This window comes from Trachemys scripta, chromosome 6 (genome assembly GCF_013100865.1).
Source record: "Trachemys scripta elegans isolate TJP31775 chromosome 6, CAS_Tse_1.0, whole genome shotgun sequence".
Classification (NCBI taxonomy): Eukaryota; Metazoa; Chordata; order Testudines; family Emydidae; genus Trachemys; species Trachemys scripta.
Window position 1 is genome coordinate 126,614,672 of NC_048303.1, and position 14,238 is coordinate 126,628,909.

The 14,238-nt window shown below is 42.0% G+C and overlaps 1 protein-coding gene across 1 annotated transcript in view; it reads left to right on the plus strand.

Annotated features, from left to right (window-relative positions):
* The window catches only part of TMEM38B (transmembrane protein 38B), a 39,232-nt gene that overhangs the window by 2,596 nt on the left and 22,398 nt on the right, over positions 1-14,238 (plus strand). The window contains exon 2 of the mRNA XM_034774097.1: positions 12,677-12,833. Within this exon, the coding sequence (XP_034629988.1) occupies positions 12,727-12,833 (107 nt within the window). The 5' untranslated portion in view covers positions 12,677-12,726. The remainder of the gene's footprint in view (positions 1-12,676; positions 12,834-14,238) is intronic.

Genomic DNA, 14,238 nt, shown 5'->3' on the forward strand with positions numbered 1-14,238 from the left:
TATAGCAAGAAAACAATGATTGAATTGCAAAACCCCAGTGTTTAGAGCCCAGAGATTTCTAATGATGCCTAGCATAATCTTTGCTAGGCTACCTTATAGTTTTGATTTGTTTGTGATACTTAAACTAACTTTTTATTGCTTAGTGCAGCGATTCCCGAACTTTGATCTCTGCTGGCTTTTGATATTTAGTTTCCAGCTGCTTTGCTGTCATCAAAGATTGCTAAGAAGAGCCTGAAAGTATGAAAAAGCAGGTGGAAACAAGGAAGAAGCAGTCAGCTTATCTACCTCTACTAGAGACCGCTACTGTGGGTGAGGAGGAGACTAAATAGGAGGCATCCTTAGGCCTGGTCTGCACTACACGGTTAGGTCGATGTATAGCTAAGTGAACACAAGGCAGCTTACAAGTGTCTTCACTTAAATTTGACTCCCACCAAAGTAAGTGCCTCACTATGCCAATTTAGTGACACCAGCTAGCCGAGTGGCAAAGAGTCATGGTTGATGTAATTAGGTTGATGCAATGTCAAAGTAGACACTGCGCTGCTACATTGACTGTTACTGGCCTTCAGGAGCCATTCCACAGTGCCCCACACTGACAATATAATCAATACAAGCGGTCCTGGTGAGGGTGTGCAGCGCTGACACAAGGAGCAAGTGGGTGCGCACACAAGTGATTTAATAACTGTGGTGGCCGTAGGTTGACATAATTTGCTAGAACTGCCCAACCAGGCTCAGCCACCGAGGGTACCAGGTCAACATGATGGAACTGTACTGTGACAGGGAGAGGCTGGTACTGGCCGTGTGTGGTCAATGGAAGAAGGGGGAAGAGCCGGCCCCTTGCTGGAATCAATTCCCCTCTCTGACCAGCTAACCCCTGCTCTGCAGGCAGAGATCAGAAAGATACTGCATTCCTACCAACAGCTGTTTTCCAACTGGCCTGGGCTCACTTAGAGCTGGAGCTGTCCACTGGGTGGAGACGGGAGCTGGCCTTCCCATCAGGTGTGCCCCATTCAGAGTATGGTAACTAGGAACACAGCCCAGGCCCTGGAGGGAGAGATCAGAAACATGCTGGCTTTAGGGATGATCCAGTCATCCACCAGCCCCGGGGGCCTCTCCCATGGTGCTGGACCCCAGGAAAAATGGGTTGATCTGATTCTGTGTGGCCTATCGGAAGCTCAGTGCCATCACCATGTCTGATGCCTGCCCACGCCTAGGCCTGATGAGATCCTAGACAAGTTGGAGGGGACTTGGTACCCCATGACCAGGGATGTCACCAAAGGCTACTGGCAGGTGCCTTTGGATCCAAATGCCAGGTTGAAACCAGCTTTTGTCACGCCTTTGGGGCTGTACAAGTCCCTGGTCCTACCTTTCAGGTTCAAGGAGATGCTGGTCACCTACCAGCACCAGGTGGATCAGTTACTGAGGGGGATGGAGAATTTTACCCTAACGTACATTGATGATATTTGTGCCATTAGCCAGATCTGGGAGGACCATGTGTCCCAGGTGAAGAGGGAGCTGAGTCACCTCCAGGATGCAGGGCTGGCTGTAAAAGCTGGGACCTGCATGGTGGAGTTAGCAGAGGTGTTGAACCTGGGCCACAAGGTGGGGAGTGGCTGCCTAAAGCCAGAGCTGGCCAAGGTGGGGACTGGCCTGCTCCCCAGACTAAGAAATAGGCCCAGGCCTTTATTAGGATGGTGGGGCACTACCAGAGGTTTGTGCCCCATTTTAGCTCTGTGTCTGCTCCCATCTATGCAAGAAGGCTAAGCCAGACAAGCTGGTCTGGACTGGGCAGTGCCAGAAGGCGCTCTGCATGCTGAAGGAGGATCTGGTCAAGGGCCCGGAGCTGGGAAAACCAGACTTTGACAAGCCCTTTATGGTGTTCACCGATGCCCCAGACACAGGGCTGGGCGCGGTGCTGAGGCAAGCCAATGCAAAGAGGGAGAGAAACCCCATCATGTACCTGAGCAGGAACCTGCTGCCCCGGGAGCAGGGCTATGAAGCCATAGAAAAGAAATGCCTGACCATGGAGTGGGCTTTTAAAAGGCTGCAGCTGGATCTATTTGGGTGGCGCTTCACGGTGTATCCGGACCACTCGCCTTGCTGTGGCTGCACCAGATGAGAGGGGCCAATGCCAAGCTCCTGAGGTGGAGTCTGGCCTTCCAGGATTATGAGATGGAGGTGGTCCATGTTAAGGGGAGTGCAAATGTTATAGCTGATGCTTTGTCCCAGAGAGGGAGGCCTGAACTTCCCCAGGTCACTGGCTAAAGTGACCCTGCTCAGTTCAGTCTCGAAGCTGTGACATAGTATGGATTTTCCCTTGTTATGTTGTATGTGAGTCTTACTGTTTTGCAGGAATGCTGTGTGTGCCTCAGTTTCCCTGTGTATTGCACAAATGTCTAGGTGGTGGGAATAAGGGTGCGTGACTTCAGCGGGGGCTGCCCCAGCTGCCTGCACGGATGCTGTGGCCGTCCCTTTGTAACCTGAGACCCAGGAGGGGGATGCGACTAGGTGACTCTTGGCCAGGGAAGTGAGACAAAGGCTGGAGGAGGAGCAACGGGCAGGGCAGGGGCCAGGCAGCTGGAAGCAAGTCAGTCTTGGCTGGCTTGGGGCACAGGGGGAGGGCTAGGGGCCTGGTTCTGCGCTCTCCTTCCCCCAAGATGGACTAAGCACAGAAATCAGTGACTTTCAGCCAACAAGTTCTGTCTGACGCTGTGTTCCTGTCAACTAATAAACCTTCTGTTTTACTGGCTGGCTGATAGTCACATCTGACTGCGGAGTTGGGGTGCAGGGCCCTCTGGCTTCCCCAGGAGTCCCGCCCAGGTGGACTCACTGTGGGAAGCGCATGGTGTGGAAGGGGATGCTGAATGCTCCGAGGTCAGATCCAGGAAGGTCGAAGCTGTGTAAGCTTCTTGCCCTGGCGACAGTATGCTCAGAGAGAGGAGGCTCCCCCAGAGTCCCAACTGGCTTCATACGGAGTAGTTCCAGAGCATCGCCCTGGTGACTCAGTGACATGCGCGCACACAAGTAATTTATTTCAGAGTAGCAGCCGTGTTATTCTGTATCTGCAAAAAGAACAGGAGTACTTGTGGCACCTTAGAGACTAACAAATTTATTTGAGCATAAGCTTTCGTGGGCTACAGCCCACTTCATCGGATGCATAGAATGGAACACACAGAAGATATTTATACATACAGAGAACGTGAAAAGGTGGGAGTAGCCAGACCAACTGTAAGAGGCCAATCAATTGAGATGAGCTATCATCAGCAGAAGAAAAAAAACAACTTTTGAAGTGATAATCGACATGACCCATAGAAGGTGTGAGGATACTTATCATGGGGAAATAGATTCAATTAGTGTAATGACCCAACCATTCCCAGTCTCTGTTTAAACCTAAGTTAATTGTATCTAATTTGCATATTAATTCAAAGAGAGACTGCTGAACTTGGAGTCTGTTTTTGAAGTTTTTTGTTGTTGTAAAATTGCCACCTTCAAGTCTGTCACTGAGTGGTTGGAGAGGTTGAAGTGTTTTCCCACTGGTTTTTGAATGTTATGATTCCTGATGTCAGATTTGTGTCCATTTATTCTTTTGGGTAGATACTGTCCGGTTTGGCCAATGTATATGGCAGATCTTGGGAGACAGGCCAATCCTCGCTTACAGACAGCCTCCCAACCTAAAGCAAATACTCACCAGCAACCACACACCATACAAACCCAGGAACCTATCCTTGCAACAAAGCCCGATGCCAACTCTGGCCACGTATCTATTCAAGTGACACCATCATAGGACCTAATCACATCAACCATGCCATCAGGGGCTCGTTCACCTGCACATCTGCCAATGTGATATATGCCATCATGTGCTAGCAATGCCTCTCTGCCATAGGTGGCAATTTTGCAACAACAAAAAAAAAAATTCAAAAACAGACTCCAAAGAGAGACTGCTGAACTTGAATTAATATGCAAATTAGATACAATTAACTTAGGTTTAAACAGACTGGGAATGGTTGGATCATTACACTAATTGAATCTTTGCCCATGTTAAGTATCCTCACACCTATGGGTCATGTCGATTATCACTTATGCTCAAATACATTTGTTAGTCTCTAAGGTGCCCCAAGTACTCCTGTTCTTTTTACAAGTGATTTAATAACTGCAGTGGCTGTGATGTTGGTAGGTTGGAGGAAGCTATTGGAAGATATTGAAAGGATTATTTCTACACCTATATTTGAGAGGTGTGCCTGTCACTTGTGAAGTGGTGTGTTACTGCATCCCCAGGTACTGTTAAATGATCATATGGCAGCAGTGTCCAGGAATGCTTCTTTAGTGTCTGCACCTGGCTGGAAAACTCTCAGGTTTTTTGGATGTGAACTGTTATTGTGATACATACCTTTGTCACTCAAAGACTGGATAAATACAATACATTCTGCACGGGGCTGTAACTTTAATCTGTCCAGAAACTAAGGCAAGTGCAGAATGCAGTAGTCTGCCTATTAAATGGTACTTCCCAGTTGCAGTACATGATACCTGTACTCAGTGATTTACATGGGCTACCTTTTGGTTTCCTGATTGAATTTTAAATGTTATGTTTGATCTATAAAGCCCTAAATAGCTTGAGATACTGCCTCTCTCCTTGTGCCTTATTGCCACAGTTGTGATTAGTGGAGGTGTGCTAGGTGGATCCTCCTTAATTTAAGAGGTGGAGCATGGTTAAAAGAGATGGTAGTGTATTCTCTGTGAGGGTCCCTCAGCTCTGTAATAAGTTCCTTTCCTCAATCTTAAATAGCCATGTGTTCTGGTGTGAAGGGCATGCTGCAAGTTTAATCAATTTATACCTTTTAATGCAGGGGGAGGGCAATTGTTTTGTTGGGGGGTTAGTCCTGGTGGCTGGCAGACAGGTAAGCTGCTGTTCAATTTATTTCTGGTTTTGTAATGTATGTGGGGGGGAGGGGGCAGAGCTCTGGATAGGTGCCCCTTTTATTATAGTAGAAATCCAAATAAATATTTAAAAAACCAAAACTACCCCGTATTCTGCATGTCTTCCCCTCCTGTATGCTGTATCCTCTTTTTATTATATGGGATCTGGATCTAATGACAGTTTTATACACTTCACCTGTGTCATTAAGCGAACCTGATAGTTCACCCAAATCATTATCTCCTTTGTTAACCTTGTCAATTACAATTAAACTTAATTAACTGCAACTTTAATGCCCAAACCAGTGATGATAGAATTCAAGCTGAACAGATATCCTCTGATTTTGAACACTAATAATTATTGCCGTATTGTAAAACAAATCATGCAATACATATTAAATCTTTACAGTCTGTATTTTATGTTTAAATTTGAAACTCCAAGATAATAGTTGGTGTCTGTTTTGTAAACTTGGCTTTTGTGCTGGAGTTCAGATATAATAGCTGACTTTACTGGATATTTGCTTGTATCTATGATTAGAAATGCAGCCTTTTGTGACTATTCCAATTAAGTGAATACTGTAAGGACTGTGTGTTGCCTTTGATCCACTTGTGCATTTTTTTTGTCAATAGGTGTCTTCTCATGGTTCAAGGGTAGTTTTAAAAGGATAATTAGAGGGCATCTTTATCTTTTGAATTTCATTTGCTTGTAATCTGTGGGCTGGAAATGTACCTTTCTCTTAGTATAACTCTTCTCTCTCCCTTTGGCAACTATTCGTTTTCCTATGCTTAGAGCAGAGATTACATTTAATATTGCTTGCTTTCTTGTTTGTACATATCTAGGGACACTTTCACTTTACTTTACCAAATGTAATTTAGGGCTTATAAGAGGAGGAGGGGAAAAAACAAAACTTGATTTTAATTCAAAAATATTTAGAAGCTGCAATGGAAATTGTAGACTGACTTAAAAAGGTAAAATGTGGAAGGAAGTTATGGTAATTGGGATGGGTTGGTCCCCCCCCCCCCCTGGGAGGACACCTGATGTACTGGGGTTTCACTGAGCCCCTCCTGCTCCACCAACCTGGATTCCCTCTCCCTGTTTTGCTGAATTAGGCTCTCCGGCCTCTTGTAGCACACACACAGGTAGGGCCACATGCAGCTGCAGACACAGACTGAAGTCACCTCTGTGAGAGGATTCACCTAGCACTCTCTTGCACACCCCTTTTGGGAGATAAACGCCAAATAATATTGTCTTGCGCTGTATAGAAAGATTTGCACAGCGCATGCTCATAAAAATTCGCCCTCTCCCTCAATGTTAAGAGAGAGATGCACAATTTCTTGCCCCCCGTTAGAAATTGCACAAACTGGGTTTAATAATAAAACAAATGTATTAACTATAAAAGGCAGATTTTAAGTGATTATAAGGGACGGCAAACAGAACAAAGCAGATTACTGAGCAAATAAAAGAAAAATGCATACTAAGCTTAAGATCTTAAAAAGACTGGATTTAAGAAGTAATTTCTCACCCTAAATGTAGTTTTAGGCAAGTTGCAGAGATTCTGTAGCTTGGAGTTCGTTATTTCTTATAGAGCAGACCCCTTTCTCAGTCTGGACTCACCCCTGCCTTTCCCCTCAGGTTGGTTCCTATGTCCCTTCAGGTTCTTTCAGCAGTCCTTCTTGGGTAGGCAATGGAGGAGAGTCTAGATAACCCCCTCGCCAGCCTTAAAAAGGATCTACTTAAGGTGGGAAACCTTTGTTTGATCCCCATTCCCCTACAGAGGAAAAGTACCAGCAGTGTTCAAGGTGGTATTTTGGATCAGGTGATCTTATCACCTGACCTTGCAGTGTCAAAGCAACTATGAAACCAGGTTTATTTGCAATGTCCACAGGAAGGAACTGCAGGCAGATGGGAGATCCACATCTTCAGACTCATGGTCTTTTTCTAATGGCCCATTAAGTCTGATTGCTTACTGTCTGGTGACCATTCCCCCAAGTGTACACAGTTGTAATTGTTATAGTCAATATTCCAGACTTTAAATACAGAAATGATACATGCATACCAATTGGTTATTCATGTTCAATAAATAATAGCCTTTCCAATGATATCTTACCAAGTCATCTTGCATAAAGTACATTTTAGTTATGCCATATTCATATTATAACCATATTTCTATGAAGAGATTACTGAGATGTTATAGCCCATATTCATCTGTCCAGTTCAACAAAGCAATATTTTGAATAGTAACTTGAAAGTACCTTTGAATCCTGACCATCTGAGACTTGTTGAGCGTGAGATTAGTCTCCTCCCCCATCCCCAAGATATACTCTCTTCCTCTTCTCTCCCTCCTATTCCCTGGTAGTCAGATACACATTTAAGTTGAATCACCCCCTGAAAAATGTCAGAACACAATGTCAATCTCCCATATCCCTGCAGACAAATTAAGTCCATATAATTGTAGGGAAAGCAATTTTAAAACTTTCTCCATGAATGGTCATGCATCTCTATATAAGGAAGATTCTAGGATCTGAGGATGAGATTAAATTTTTGCCTCCCTTCTCTACAAACTAGGAAAGGGGGAGAGAATACCTTAGTATGTAATAGGAGGCAGTAGTCCCAACATTTCAGTCTGCGAGAGTGCAGTGCATGAATGCCCTTAACTTGATTATAAAAATGGTGCTGGATGAGAGTGATTGTTTTTGTCCTTTTAGGGCTAATGTGACTAAACCAAGGTGTGAGCTAGGAATGCTTCAAAGTAGAATTGATAAAAATCCATAAATCTTTCTAGCAATCAAAAAGTTATTTTATCACATACATAGGTATGCAGGGTGCTTATCTCCATATACTTATTGATCCTGTTAATCAAAGCTGCCTTCATCTTTTCCCCTGTTAGTTACATGCCTGCAATATCAAGAATTTCCCTTAAGCCCAGTATCCACATCTTGAGTATTTACCAAACTACTGTCCTTAGGCTGGCTGCCATTATGATACAGAGTCTAGCTGTCAGAACTGGAATATTGACTTGAGAACCATCTCACACTCAGGAGCTGTAGTAATCAGAGGAATTTATTGTTTCATAATCTGGGACTAATAATCAAGAGTTTAACACTGTCTGCTGATCATAGAATATTAGTGTTGGAAGAGACCTCAGGAGGTCATCTCGTCCAATCCCCTGCTCAAAGCAGGACCAATACCAACTAAATCATCCCAGCCAAGGCTATATACAAGGCTGATACACATTTAAGGCTATTTTTAAATACAAAACTAAGCAAAGCGATTACAGAGCAAAAGTACAAGCAATAAGAGTAAATCTGATGTCAATAAACAAATGTTTCTATCAGCCAAATCTCTTGTGGTAATGCATAGATCTGCTGTGGGTATGAGCTCATACCAAATGAGCTCTATTTTTAAGGAGAAACATATGAATTTATGATATGGCAATATCAATGTTTAAAGCAAGTATTCCAAAACTCTAACCACAGATTTAAGTGGTGGATGTTTTCTAGGGGCAGGACATAGCGTAAGTATAGCAGTCTTCAGAAAGACCTTGTTCTGCTTACTACTGTCTTAGAAATAATAGTGGTCAGAAAAGTCTAGTGCATGCAATGAATTCTAACAGTACCAGAAATACTAGTTCAGATAGAATGTTCTGTAGTCCCCTATACAAATTAAGCTTTGTTTCCCCCAGGGTTTTAGGAAAGTTTGGGAGTAAACCGCTTCAAAAGTACATAATTATGTAGTAGGGTGGAGAGGATTCCATCACTGCTTCTTTTTCTGATGAATGTAGCTATCCTTTTTCCCTCTCCAGGCCTCCTTTATCCCAAATGTACTTTTAGGTTAGATTGCAGTTCTGAACAAACTATTGGATGGTAGATTGCGTTCAACAATGAAAGTGATCTGATAAAGTGTGAACACCTACCACTGCGACTGATATTTCTGCTTTGTCTTAGCGTGTGGTTTTTTTTTTCTCTGCAACCTTTTTCTTTTCCACTTTGCATTCTGTTTCTCCCTCTCCCTGCTGCTATCTTGCTTTGGGAGGTCTGTAGGATCAGCAACTAAAAGTGCATCTCTGTCAGTTTCTCATTGCAGTTCATGCTGTCTTGAAAGAGATATAGCTAGCTGGTGGTCTGTCACCCGTTGTGTATCTGTATAGGCTGCAGGCAGACAGCTGGTTGGGAAGAGTGATTTGGTGTCAATTATGTGTGTGTAAACTTGCCAGACACTAGCTGTGTGTTTGTGAGGATGGGTGAAGATTGGTGAATGCTTTCTAGGGTTTACTTGAGCTAGAGGGTGTGAATTTAGTGGGGCTTATGGGAGCAAAATAGGTTTCAGATGCTGTTTTATACTTTGGAAGTGGCAGATTTTAAGAACAGAAGAAAAACCATACTGGATCAGACCAATGGTCCATCTAGCTCAGTATCCTGTCTTCTAACAGTGGCCAATGCCAGGTGCTTCAGAGGGAATGAACAGAACAAGCAATCGTTGAGTGATCCATCTCCTGTCGTCCACTCCCAGCTTCTGCAGTCAGAATCTAGGGACACCCAGAGCATGGGGTTGCAGCCCTGCCAACTTGGCTAATACCCGTTGATGGATCTATCCTCCATGAACTCATTCTTTTTTGACCCCCGTTATAGTTTTGCCTTCACAACATCCCCTGCAATGAGTTCCACAAGGTGACTGTTGTGTGAAGATGTTTCCTTTTGTTTGTTATAAACCTGCTACCTATTAATTTCATTGGGTGACTCCTGGTTCTTGTGTTATGTGAAGGAGTAAATAATACTTCCTTATTTACTTTCTCCACACCATTCATGATATGATAGAGGTCTATAAAATCTCCCCTTAGCCACCACTCTTCCGAGCTGAAAAATCTGTTTTATTAATCTCTTTTCCTATGGAAGCTGTTCCATACCCTTAATCATTTATGATACCCTTCTCTGTACTTTCTCCAATTATAATATACTGTATCTTTTTTGAGGTGGGATCACGAGAACTAAATTTCAGTAGATTAAGGATTCCTTTATTAGGAATCCTGCACCACTCAGATGTCAGGCATTCCAAGATCTGGAAGAAAAACTCCATTACTTCAGCAGTTTGGGAAGTATCAGGAGATGGAAATGATGGTATGCAGTCATTAAAATGTTGATGTTACCAGATTACTGGTCCCTGAATATTTCAGCTTCTGGAGAAGAGGTTGGGAGACTAGCTCAGGTGTTGATACTCTGATTAAAATAATGTGCTTTAGTGTCTTGTTTCACTAGGCATCCTTGATGCTTCAGGATCTGCCCTGCACTTTGGTGCTGGGTAACTCTTTTTTGTCTTGGCACACACCCATTGTCTTCAGGGGGCAGAAAGAATGCTGCTCATGGCTTCAAATTATGACAGTGAACTATATCTGTGAAGGGCAACCATGTTGGTTATGGTATCTCCCTTTAGTAGACCATGTTGTGCAGGAATGTTAGATTTGCTTGCAGATGTCATCTTAGCCACTAAAGAAATGTTTGCAGCCTTCATAAGAGGTTTCTAATTGCTTTTATGCTATCTGAATTAAACTATTATGTCTGGCTGCTGTGAAGTTTGAAGACGTATCAGGCCTTTTTATGTTTGACCTGGCAAGAGGGCACATTAAGTTTAATTTTGTTTCCATTGAAGCTGCTTGTAAATCCAATCTAGGTCAGCATAAAAGGAGGCATAACGTTATTTAGCTTAGTCGTGACAAGAATTCAATGAGGAATTAATGAATGGCCTATCTTACCTAGGCAATTTGGTGACATGATGCCAGATGATATTCAGTGTAGTTAAGTGCGGGGTGGTGCATATTGAAAGTAATCATTTGAACTAATCTCAGTAATAAGTTCTAAATGAACTCTAGCTACTCAGGAACAAAGATCTTTGTCATTGTGGATAGTTCAGTGAAGACATCTGCTCCATGCTCAGGAGGAGACAGAAAACCAGGCAATGTTAGGTTGTATTAAGAAGTGAGTATAGTATATATTGAAAATATTTGGATCCAATTCTATAAATTACTGGTGTGTATTGTTCAATTCTGGTCACCTCGTTTTAAAAAGTATATAATTAGAACTGGTTGAAAATGCAAAACAGTCACATTTTGATGACATTTCAAATTTTAACTTTGGAAAATTTGGCCAGCTCTAGATACATCAGAAATAAAAAGGGTCTGGGGGAAGAGGGGAGAATGACAATGATTAGAGCAGTGGTTCTCAAACTTTTGTATTGGTGACCCCTTTCACACAGGAAGCCTCTAAGTGTGATCCCCCCCCCAATAAATTAAAAACACTTTATATATATATATAAATAAAAAAATAAATAAAAACACTATTATGAATGCTGGGGTGGAGCCTGACAGCTTGCGACCTCCCCCCACATAATAACCTTGCGACACTTTAAGGGGTCACGATGCCCAGTTTGAGAACCCCTGGATTAGAGCATTGCAAGGTTTCTCAGAGGTTTTTAAAAAGTATATAGTTCATTGAGGAGATGAATGTGAGGACATCAGATATAAAAGAATAAATGACGTATAAAAGGGCAGTCATTTTTATCCATTATAATAGAATAAGGGGACACACAAAAAGCTTTGAAAGATTTTAAACTGATGCGACATCTAATTAACCTTTCACTCTATGCATCCGAAGAAGTGAGGTTTTTACTCACGAAAGCTTATGCCCAAATAAATCTGTTAGTCTTTAAGGGTACATCTACACTACAGCGGGGAGTCGATTTAAGATACGCAAATTCAGCTACGTGAATAGCGTAGCTGAATTCGACGTATTACAGCCGACTTACCCCGTTGTGAGGACGGCGGCAAAATCGACTTCTGCCGCTTTTTGTCGGCGGCGCTTACTACCACCTCCGCTGGTGGAGTTAGAGCGCCGATTCGGGGATCGATTGTCGCGTCCCGATGGGACGCGATAAATCGATCCCCGAGAGGTCGATTTCTACCCGCCGATTCAGGCGGGTAGTATAGACCAGGCCTAAGGTGCCACCAGACTCCTTGTTGTTTTTGTAGATACAGACTAACACGGCTACCCCCTGATACTAATTAACCTTTGGAACTTGTAGATTCAATATACTTTGAATCTTTTATGCAACATCTAATTAACCTTTGGAACTTGTAGATTCAATATACTTTTGAAGCCAAGGATTAGCTATTTATATGAATAGTAACATCCACAGTAATATTAAACAGTATAAATACTTTTAAGAGAACTTTTCTTTCACCTTTCCCTGAAACATCTGGTACTAGCCACTGAAAGACTAGATATCAGGCTAGATGGATCACAAGACTTGATGTACTAGGTCAGTAAAATGTTACTGTGGGTCACTCAACTTTCTGTGCTTCATTTGCACTGTGAAGATACTACCCATTGTAAAGTGTTTTGGGGTTGTCTTATGAAAGGCATCGTTGAGTACAATCTAGAGGTTTGTTGTTGCTAGTAGGTTTCATAGCAATATTTTGGCAATCAAGTTCTCATGCATAGGTGGGTTTTTTTTTTTTTCCTGATCTTTCCTGAACATATTTGCCTTTGTGAGGGGATTGATGTGTAGAATTTTGCATCATCGTTTATAATATTACCTGATATTCAGTGCTTATCTTCAATGATGTGTAATCTTATCAAACAAACCAAGCCTGTGTCTAAACTATTTGGATGTTACTGACATTTTAAAAAGTTTTAAAATTTGGTATGTTTGATACCGTCTTATTTGTCTTGGACAAATGTCATTTACATGCTGCCCTTTTACTTTGCTTTATTTCAGGAGCAGTGGAGGTGTCACGCCAGAGCCCGATTGCATGTTGGTTTAGTGCTATGCTTTACTGCTTTGGTGGGTCTGTTCTGTCTTCCTTGATGCTTGCAGAGCCTCCGGTAGGGTTCCTTGCAAACAGCACTAATATCTTCCTGGCATCTTCAGTCTGGTAAGCATGCACAAGAGTATAAAATAAGTACCTTTGTTTTTTGTATTAGTAAACTCGTACTGTGTGCACACTTATATAAAGTGCTTATGCAGCTGCTACAGCTCCACCAATAGTAAGCGACAATGGGGTAACTGTAGCAAAAAACCTCCCTAGATACAAAACCCCTGGTGTGGATTCAGTCAGAGAGGCTTCAGAGTTAATGCTGATTGGAATTAATGGAAGCAGCTTGACTCTCTTGAAGGAGCAAAATTATCTTTCATTCTCTGTGTAGCCTGATTTAGGGTGTACTGATAATATTAATTTGGATAATATGGGAATTTAATTAATCTAATTTATTTTATTTTTTTGGTTTTAATAATAATATTAATAATTATCAATATGAATTAGTATGGGTTTTAGGCTCGCCAATTTGTTTGATCAGAAGATAAAAGTTTTTGTCCTGAATCACACTTCACAGAATTTACGAAGGACCCTCAGGGGTATGACAGGAGACAGATATAGCCTTAAAGAGTTATTAAAATTAATAATAGTAAGTAAATGGTAAAATAACCAGTGTTACAAAGTTACAATTGCATTACTGCTATTCAAAAGATACATATGATGATATAGTATTATTTGCAACAAAGCTTTGGTTAATATACTCACACCCTTTCCTGTGGCAAGAGACACAGGAACAGCCTTGTGGTTCAGAGCTGACTAGGATTTACTTGACTAAGTTAAACTTAAATCAAAACCCAATAAACTAAGAATAAAACTTGGGGAAACAGAGCTTAGCCTAGTTCCTTTGAAACTTAGCTTAAGAAGAACAAGTATAGCCTACTAATAGTAGCAGTCATTGTAGATAGATAGAATAGATAGAGTGGAGGAAGTAAGTGAGAAATGGAGTAAAGTGAGAATCGAGTGCTCTGGGAGTTGGTAGTTAAGACTGCTTGGGAAGCAAGTCCAAGGGGAAAAACAGTTGAAGAGAGTTGGCCATTTTTCAGAGAGACATTAAGGGCACAAGAGCAAACTATCCCACTGCGTAGGAAAGATAGGAAGTATGGCAAGAGACCACCCTGGCTTAACCAGGAGATCTTCAACGATCTGAAACTCAAAAAAAGAGTACAACAAAAAGTGGAAACAAGGTCAAATTACAAAGTATGAATATAAACAAATAAAACAAGTATGTAGGGACAAAATTAGAAAGCCCAAGGCACAAAACGAGATTAAACTAGCTAGAGACATAAAGGATCACAAGAAAATATTGTACGAATACGTTTAAAAGCAAGAGGAAGGACAGGGCAGGCCCATTACTCAATGAGAAGGGAAACAATAACAGAAAATGTGGAAATGGCAGACGTGCTAAATGACTTTTTTGTTTGCTTTCACCAAAAAGATTGGTTAGCGATTGGACGTCTAACATAAT